An 8,975-nucleotide genomic window follows, 5' to 3' on the forward strand; every position below is an offset into this window, starting at 1 on the left:
TCCACATGTTAATAATGATAGATGATATATATTGAAGTTTTTACCTACATTTTGCAGTCTACTCAACTTTGAAATGCAAGTGTGAGCAGGGCATGGTGTCCCATGAAAACATATATTTTTACTATATTTATACCTTTATCTTCCATTGGATAAAGTGGCCTCTGTGACTGAATATTCTAAGTACCGTAAATTCAGAAATTATTGCTATGTTTTTGCTATGTTTTTATTATTGTGACCGAGTTATAAAAGCAATTATTTAAACTCGCATTTTGAAATTATTTAAATGAATTATAACAGTATTTTTATCCATATCGCAAAAATTAAAATTGCATTTTAGTCTAAAATGACAAAATGGCAATAATAAATGCATGCAATAATTTTTGAATTTAGAGTAGTCAAACAACTACACTGTCAACACTGAGGTTGTGAGTTTGAATCCCCAACATGGCAGTTGTATTCATCTCCAATCTTAATTGGCCTAATTATTTATAATTCATCTTGTGAAAGTATATTTGACTATTTGTTCTTCCCAAATGGAATCAGTAGACTTTAGGTATTTTTAGAAGTTGTTTTGTTCAGTATAATACATGTATAATATTTTAATAATGACTGGTTATGAGGGTAATAGAAAGATTGGTAACAACTATCACACTCTGCTCTGCCCTGCCTCAAACAATAGTTGCTATCTCAGGGACAACAAACTTTATATTTCCCTCATAACTAGTCAATAAGTGTATACCGGTACTGTTATATTTGTTATATCTGCAATCAATGTTAAAATACTTCAATTTTACATATAGATTATCATTGATCATCTCAATGAGATTGATTTTCTTGCTTGAGCCGGCAGTGGAGTAGCTGGGTCATTTTTACGTGTACGCCCGAACCTTGGCGAGGGATATGAGGGGTTCCAACCGCTCAATGTTAAAGCATCTGCTGGTAGTGGGTTCGAAAGGGAAAGCTATCGAGAATGTACTATAATGATTCCTGTCAGTAAAAAATCATTGATAGCAACATACTTTTGATTCTAAATGGTTTATTTGTTTTGGTTAAATTTTGTAATATCTTAATGTATTCAACTGTTAAACTGGTAGCTAGCCTAATGGGCATTGGTTTTAGAGAAAACGTCCAAACCAATATTACTTTTAAATAAGTTTAAAGGGTGCCGTGAGTGAGCATACAATCGAGAAAAGCACAAAAAAAAAATATTTCTAAGAGGAGCAATATAAAAAAATTCTTGAACACCTAGGATTTCTTCCCACAAAAAGTGAATCAATTTTTCATTCCTTCAAAGGGATTTAAAAATAATCTAAAATTTTCTTTTGATATTTTTTTCTTGATCTGGAATATTTCACAATCTATGAAGGTTTTATAAATTGAGCATGTAAAACAATTAATTGCGTAAAAAAGAGTCCGGCTATCTGTCTATCAGAAAAGAACAGAAAAATGAACGAAAACAAATGCTTTCAAAATTTTAGCTGTAGACATTAGTCATAGAAAAAGTTTTTTCAGCATTTTCATAAAATTCGAGGAAGGTTCGACAATTGTTAATGTAATTGAGAAATAACAAAGTGTAAGCCCAAACTGCGAACACTTATTAAATGCAGAATACATTTTGTCCTTAAAATGCGGGAAAGTAAAAGATAAGTACATTATTATATTGCTCTGAATACTCTTTTGATCATAAACAGTTTCTGTTCAACTTTCGTAAAATTTCACGGAGAGTCATTCAAAAGACTTTATCCACATTCGGAACCAAAATATTGACGCCGCTTTGTCTCGCTTTTGGGACATAAATCACAGGCTCGACAAAAATACAAACAGCATATTGAATCTGAGCAGATAGTGAATTGCTTTAAATATAAGAAAAGTACGTAGAATTCATAGTAGATTCAGACTTTTACAAAAGATTCGAATAAATATATTAAATGATCTATTTGAGTAAATTTAGTCCCTTTTTATTCAAAATTACAATCCATTGAAAAAAGAAGCACAAGGCTGATGTGCTTTTGACCAGTTTTTCTTATTCTATGTCGATTATTTGTTTTTTTTCAAAATTCAAGTGTACGCCCGGGCGTTTTGACGTAAACGTAGCTACGCGCATGGCCGGTACGGTGAACGTGAGAAAAGCAATCAAGTTGAGATGACCAATGATAATCTGTTTATCGCTATTTTACTTATGACGATGTTGTTGTTTATTTCATTACATAGGGCATGTGCACAGTTAGTTTCTAGCGACAATTTTTCATATCACTCTACTGTTCTGAGACAGGAAACTATTAGTCAGTAAGATCAAAGGAAAATTTCGTAAAATAGCGATAATTTTTGTTATTTGTATCTGATGTTTATGGATTGTATCAAGTAATGAAATTATGTTAAACAGAAATGCATATACATGTACTGATGATTCGTTAATATTTGTTAGGTACCAATTGTTGTTTATTTTGTGGGTATAGATTAACCTTGAATTATGTGTTCAATAATGTACAATTTCTCTTAAGATTTGTATGCAGACTTTAGACAAATATGTAATCAAATTAAGAAATATCCAAGAAAGTACTGTTAACAATTTCCCTATAACCCGCAAATATTAGAACTGACAAAAAATAAATAAGTACACAGTCATGACTTTATTTGTTAAAATTATGGAAACAATCAAAGTAGTACCTTGGTAAGGTTGTTTGTATTTATAATTTCAGGGACTGTTGTTAGAACAGAATCTTTCTTTCTATCAAACTGTTATATTTGTTGTGGTCAAATATCTTTCAAAGAATATTTAATACAAGAATTTTATAATTGTCCTATTAAAATGATGAATAATAATACATATAATATTTTTGTATATTGGTGTTGAAACATACATTCAAAATGTATGAGAGTGTTTAAACTTTAATGCTATTAAAATGTCTGAAGATTGTCTGTAGGTAGAACTTCCGTCTTTATCTGGTGACTTATACTGTAGAAATAAAACAATTTATCATCCAAGATATTGAAAACTCAGTTACTTGTATAAAGGTATGAACCAAAATTCAAGTAAAGCCTGAAAATGGTAATATTTTTTGTGCAAATTTTTTTAGTCAAAATATTAAAGGAATGTGGATTTCTCAGTCTGAGAAACTAAATTATCTTTTATTTTGTTACGGTAGTCCTCTATCATATCTATGAATTAAAATTATATGCTTTAAATTATACCGAATCTAATGCCAAATATGATTGTTGTATTTTGTATATGATCTGAGTGTACCAATATTAATTCCATGTGTGGTAAACCGTAAACAGCCTCATTATAATCTCTATTTTTTAATCACAGAGATCTGTTGATGAATTATTTGTTAAATGTTATTTAGAGTTGTTACTTTATCTTGTATTGTATAATAAAATTATGAATCAGCTTGTACTTTTATTACTTAATACTATGGATTCAGTTATTTTCGTGGTTATTAATTTTCGTGGATTGTTGAAAACTTGCATTTTCATGGATATTTGATTTTGTGGTTTTGTCACTTTCTGTATACAGTCTATTGAAAATATGTTATTCGGTTGAACATTTGAATTTGTGCTTCACCTGAAACCCACAACACCTACGAAAATTGGGTGTCTTCCCGATTGTCCCACTTTTTGAAATTACAGGTAAAAAGGTAGTGAATTTTTGTGGGACAATCGGGAAGATGTTTGTGGGACAGTTGGGAAGTTTAATTGTGGGACAATCGGGAATTGTTTTGATTGTGATTAATCTGTTTTATAGTGTGAAGTAGGTAATTACAGGTAACTAATAATTTAACTTGTAAAATATGAAAAAAAAGAAGATAAAATGATTATCAAATATTTTATTTTGCACATATTAATATGAAATAGCAGTAAACATAGAAAATAATGCAAAGTCATAAAATATAATACATCAAGCACTACTCATTTCTTCATTAATGTATGATAATGGATTTCAATCAAGCATTTTGGAACACAATTGATAATATAAAGCACACACATTGTAGAAGGTTCAACAATAAAGCATACACAATACATAAGAATACCATTAAAGCTTAATCATACATAGCACAAAATATCATTAAACAAATCTAGTTCAAATGTAACAAATAGGAGGCAGTGTCTGCAAACTGAAATACAGTAATATCATCATTCTGTAGTTGATCTTTCAGTTGTTGAAGGCGCTGGTTCAGTTGGGTATATTTCCTTCTTTTTGTAGGTCTTACTCCTCCGGCATGGTACTGGATAAGAGTTATCTCGTTAAATGCCTGTTCTTCTTTGAGGTAATTTAGTAGTGTATATATTTTTGGGTGTGGCACTTGGATCACTTTCTTCAAGCCGCTGTGCCAACCTTCTAGGTGGTTTGTTGTTCTTGGTCCTTCTGTTTGGTAGTGATTCCACAGCTGTCTGTTTGCTTCAACCCAGTAAGTACACTGTAAATAAAAGTGTTAAGAATCTGAACACTTTTTGAACGCCCTTTTGTAACACTTCTGGAACGCGTAACGGTGTTCTCAATATTAACATTGGTGTTCCAGTTTTTAACATTATGTGTGCATCTTTCGAACGCTATGTGTGTTATTTTTGAACGGATAGTGTGTACTCCTTGAACACCAAGTGTTAGAATCTGGAACACGTAACAGTGTTCTAGATATTAACTTTCGTGTTCCAGTTTTTAACATCATGTGTGCATCTTTCGAACGCTATGTGTTATTCTTGAACGGATAGCGTGTACTTCTTGAACGCCTAGTGTTTGAATCTGGAACATGTCCTTGTGAGCAAAATTGTATGCCGTTACGCGTTCTAAGCCTTGTAACACTTCTGGAACGCTCGGACTGTGTTCCAGAAATATGTGTTAATATCCAGAACACATAGTGTATATTACTGGAACACAATTTTACATGTTCCAGAAAAAGTGTTATATTCTCTGAAACATTATTGTGGTCTTGTAAAACAAATATTTTAATTGATTAAAAACGTCTTTAATTGATTAAAAAAGGCAACATTTAAAAAAAAAGTACAATAAAATGTGAAATATTGAAGCAACTTTAAAATGACAAGTTAGACAAGTTAGAAATATAACATTTGTAATTTGCAAAATGTGTCCAAATATTTACTCATAAACAAAATGTTCGTCATATATTTAAAATTATTATGTTACAACAAGGTCAAGTGTCTTATGTTTAACTCATCGTTTGCAACTTCCTAAGTCAAGAACTGTTCTGAATTTCTTTACAAAATACTGATGCCACTGACTCTTTTATCACCAAAATGTTCCATAATCCACTGGCTGCATAGCACTCAGATAGTCAATATCAAACATAAAATACCCTGTGTATATGATGCTAGTAGTCGAGTCGGTGTTCATGTAACACTGCTTCCTTGGACACTTTTAAACATGATTTGAGTCGTTTACAACTGATTTTGAGCTTCCATTTCTAGAGGATTCGTCTCCTTGGGTTATAATTATTCTTTAACCTTGTTATCCATCAACCGTAAGTTCTAAAATGTGAAATATGAAGTGTATGAGTAAACAAATTATTCATCATGTCGACATTCCTTAAGAATATTAGAAAATCTTATTTCGTTTTTGTAATTCCATTATACTTGTCACCATTATAAGATAAGATGCATTTGCCAATGAGTGGTAATTGAGTGGTCAAATGTGCTCTCGTGTTCTATATCTTTTTAAAAAAATGATAGAAAGTGTCCAGCAAGTGCTATTATGTTTTTTAGGCAAAACTTTATCGTCAACTTAGAACTGTCACTAAATTAACTGCTAACATTTCAAGAAACTAATTACCATTTGCCTTTATTTTGAAAGATATTTAGTAATTTTTTCACTTATGATCTGTATACGGATAATTGACGGATGATGTAATTGCATCAAATTTAGCTCAAATAGCTTTCTGATTAATGTAAACAAGTGAATGGTGCACATTTTATTGATAAATCTGCAATAACAACACTTGTAAGAAGTCAATGGACATGCACTCCTATTCAAAATTCTTAAACTTACATATAGTACTTTTATGGTGCAGGATAAGTAGTCATCTCTTGAACTGCAACATGTTCTCTTTATTCTCGAGGTATGCACGAACAATTACCCTTAAGTACAGTATAGTTGGGTTTGTACCCTATAAAAGTAACATAGGAATACATTACAATACATGAATGCAGTGCACAAGGGTGGACATTTGCTAAAATGAATTACTAATTACAAAGCCGATACAGCTAAAATACATTTATCGTCAAATCATAGTACGAATCACCCTTATTCATCGTCTGTTTGACTCTGAAATGATGAATTTTTTTTTCACTCCCCATTACAATATAAGAACATTTTTAGTGTTCAATTTAGAACACTTGTCTTGAATATGTGCGTTAAAAGACTGAACACAATGTGTTATATTCTTTAACGCTGGCGTTCAATGTGGAACACTAATGTTAATAACTGAACATATTGTGTTTAAAATTGGAACGCGTCCAGACGCGTCAGGCGTCTGCAATATTTGCAGTGTAGTGACGTAATCTGTAAAAGGGGTAATATTTGCAGTTGAGTCTGAGTTTTCCAACTCTTCTAGTGCATGAAACCAGACGTCTTTTACTTCTGCTGTTGGTACGAGTGGAAGAACTGCTGCTCTGAGTATCAGTTGGTGGATTTCTGGTTCCCCTTTGTAGTTTGTGACGAGCCCTGTAATGATTGCACTTTACGCCAAATGCATTATGTAAAGTGGAAAAAACAGCCTTTAATAGTAATTCCCGGAAAAGATGATCTGGCAGAATTCTGTACAGCAGATACGTAATCTATGAAGAAAGTATGTTAAATGTATGCATTATATTGATATTTATTTAGAATCTTAACAAAACAAAAATTATAAATGATGTTATTTGTATATGTTTTATAATTAAAAGTAACATTTTAGATATGTTTTTAGATACGACATGTTATATTATTTAATGAAAAGTGCATTAATTTCATAATTTAAAAAAAAATCATATCTTATACTTAATAAAATGGATATAATCCAAAAATAATACTATATATAAAAGTTAATAATTAATTCTTGTTATTTTAACAAAATCAACACAAAGTCATCTGTTTATTTAAGAACATTTCACATAAAAAAAATAATGTGGGACAATCAGAACTTTTCATGTGGGACAATCAGAACTCTAAAATTTTAAAAAGTGGGACAATCGGGAATAAACCGAAAATTGGTATCCAACGAATTATAATGAATCCACAGTATTGAATCTATATGATGCAACTCTCAAAATGAATGTTCAAGTTTCCTCCCAGGATCCAGGAGTGTTTATCAAATATACCCTGAAATTGGAACAAGATTGCATTGCATGTTGGTTATCTTAAATTATGGCTGTTGACCATATGCCAGAAGTACTAACAAAGGAAAAAGTGGATAAAATTCCACTTTAACAAACCAGAAATTTTAAACCGATTTTTTTGGCTTAGATAATGAATTATTTCTGATTGTCAAGATATTCAAATTTGGTTTCTGGTCGAAATCTTTCACACCTTACTAAATATCTTGACCCAACTTGGTTTGAAAATGGATTTTGGAAAGAGAAAGACCACTTGACTCAAGTTGAAGTAGCTGATGGACTGAATTTTTGAAATTTTAAGTATCCAGAGAAGGCATCTTGCAAACCTTATGTCCATCTTCTCTGTTCTTAGCTTCAGAATGCTCCTTAATAAAAATTAAGACTTTTGGTTTTCACTTGGAAGGTCATTTTTGTGGATATTCTAGAATCTGCCATCTCTGTGGGCCCCGCTGTGAATAATATGTGGTAAAAAAATTGTATATTTACCATAGGACATGGGGTTCTCAACTAACACCAAAGTTTTTATGCCCCATTTATGGGCATTATGTTTTCTGGTCTGTGCCTCCGTTCGTCTGTTCGTTTGTCTGTCCTTCCGTTTTTTCTTTCGTTCTGCTTCAGGATAAAGTTTTGGTTAAAGGTTTTGGTCTAGGTAGTTTTTGATAAAGTTGAAATCCAATCAACTTGAAACTTAGTAAACATATACCCTATGAAATGATGTTTTTAATTTTAATGCCAAATTAGAGATTTTACCCCATTTTAACGGTCCACTGATCATAGAAAATGACAGTGCGGATAGGGCATCCGTTTACTTGGGACACATTCTTGTTGACCTTGATATTTGACCTAGGAAGTTGTACATACATTATGACACACCCTTTGGTGTTGATAAATATACATGTCAAGTATAAACTTTGAAATCATAACTGTTCTCAAGATATAGAGTGGACACAATCTTTACCATAAGACATGGGGGTTGTCAACTGCAACCAAAGTTTTTGACCTTGACCTTTAACATAGGAAGTTGTACAAACATTATTACACACCATCTGGTGTTGGTTAATATACATGTCAAATTTAAAGTATGAAACTATAACAGTTCTCAAGATATAGAGTGGACATAATTTGTTATAAAAGGACAGACAGGTAGAATAAGATGGACAGATACTTTAAATAGCAAAAATCATCAGCAGCACTAGATATACAATTGAGATAATATAACTGACATCATCAGTTGACAATTGAATTTATTGACTTTGAAAGACTATTTTTACTAATTTTTGTGAGTTTTTTTTTTGCAGAAACTATATTAGATAGAAATTGCTCATAGTAAAATGATCTATATGGCAAGCTTACATATACAGTCAACATGTATCATATTGAAAGTCAGCTCCTCTTTTAAAAGTCATTGGAATTGAATGATGATTTTTTTTTTACCAATTTGTGTGTTTTGTAGAAACTAAGAGTAGCTAGAGAGAAAGTGTTATCAGCAAATTGATACACAACATCTCTTCTTGTTCATACTTAAAAATTGCTAATAAAGGCAAACAAAGTACGTTAGTTGACAATAGACCTGAAGAGATAGCAAATGTTGACATTAGCCTTTTAGCTTTTCACACTTATAATGGTTAAAATAGAAACAAATATACAGG

At 31.5% G+C, this 8,975-nt stretch overlaps 1 protein-coding gene across 1 annotated transcript; it reads right to left on the reverse strand.

Moving 5' to 3' along the window:
* Positions 1-4,076: 4,076 nt before the first annotated feature.
* On the reverse strand, positions 4,077-5,262 carry LOC139500278 (uncharacterized). The gene is made up of 2 exons (XM_071289020.1): positions 5,239-5,262; positions 4,077-4,418 (listed from the first exon to the last, which is right to left on the reverse strand). The coding sequence occupies exons 1-2, from the start codon at positions 5,260-5,262 to the stop codon at positions 4,077-4,079; spliced, it is 366 nt and encodes a 121-aa protein (XP_071145121.1).
* Positions 5,263-8,975: the final 3,713 nt, after the last annotated feature.

The sequence above is a fragment of the Mytilus edulis genome, chromosome 13 (genome assembly GCF_963676685.1).
Source record: "Mytilus edulis chromosome 13, xbMytEdul2.2, whole genome shotgun sequence".
Taxonomy (NCBI): Eukaryota; Metazoa; Mollusca; class Bivalvia; order Mytilida; family Mytilidae; genus Mytilus; species Mytilus edulis.

Coding starts and splice junctions, on each gene's coding strand:
- LOC139500278 (XM_071289020.1), bottom strand. CDS start 5,262: ATGGAACATTTTGGTGATAAAAGA. Junction 4,419..5,238: donor AACATTTTGGTGATAAAAGA/GTCAGTGGCATC, acceptor TTTTATTTACAG/TGTACTTACTGGGTTGAAGC.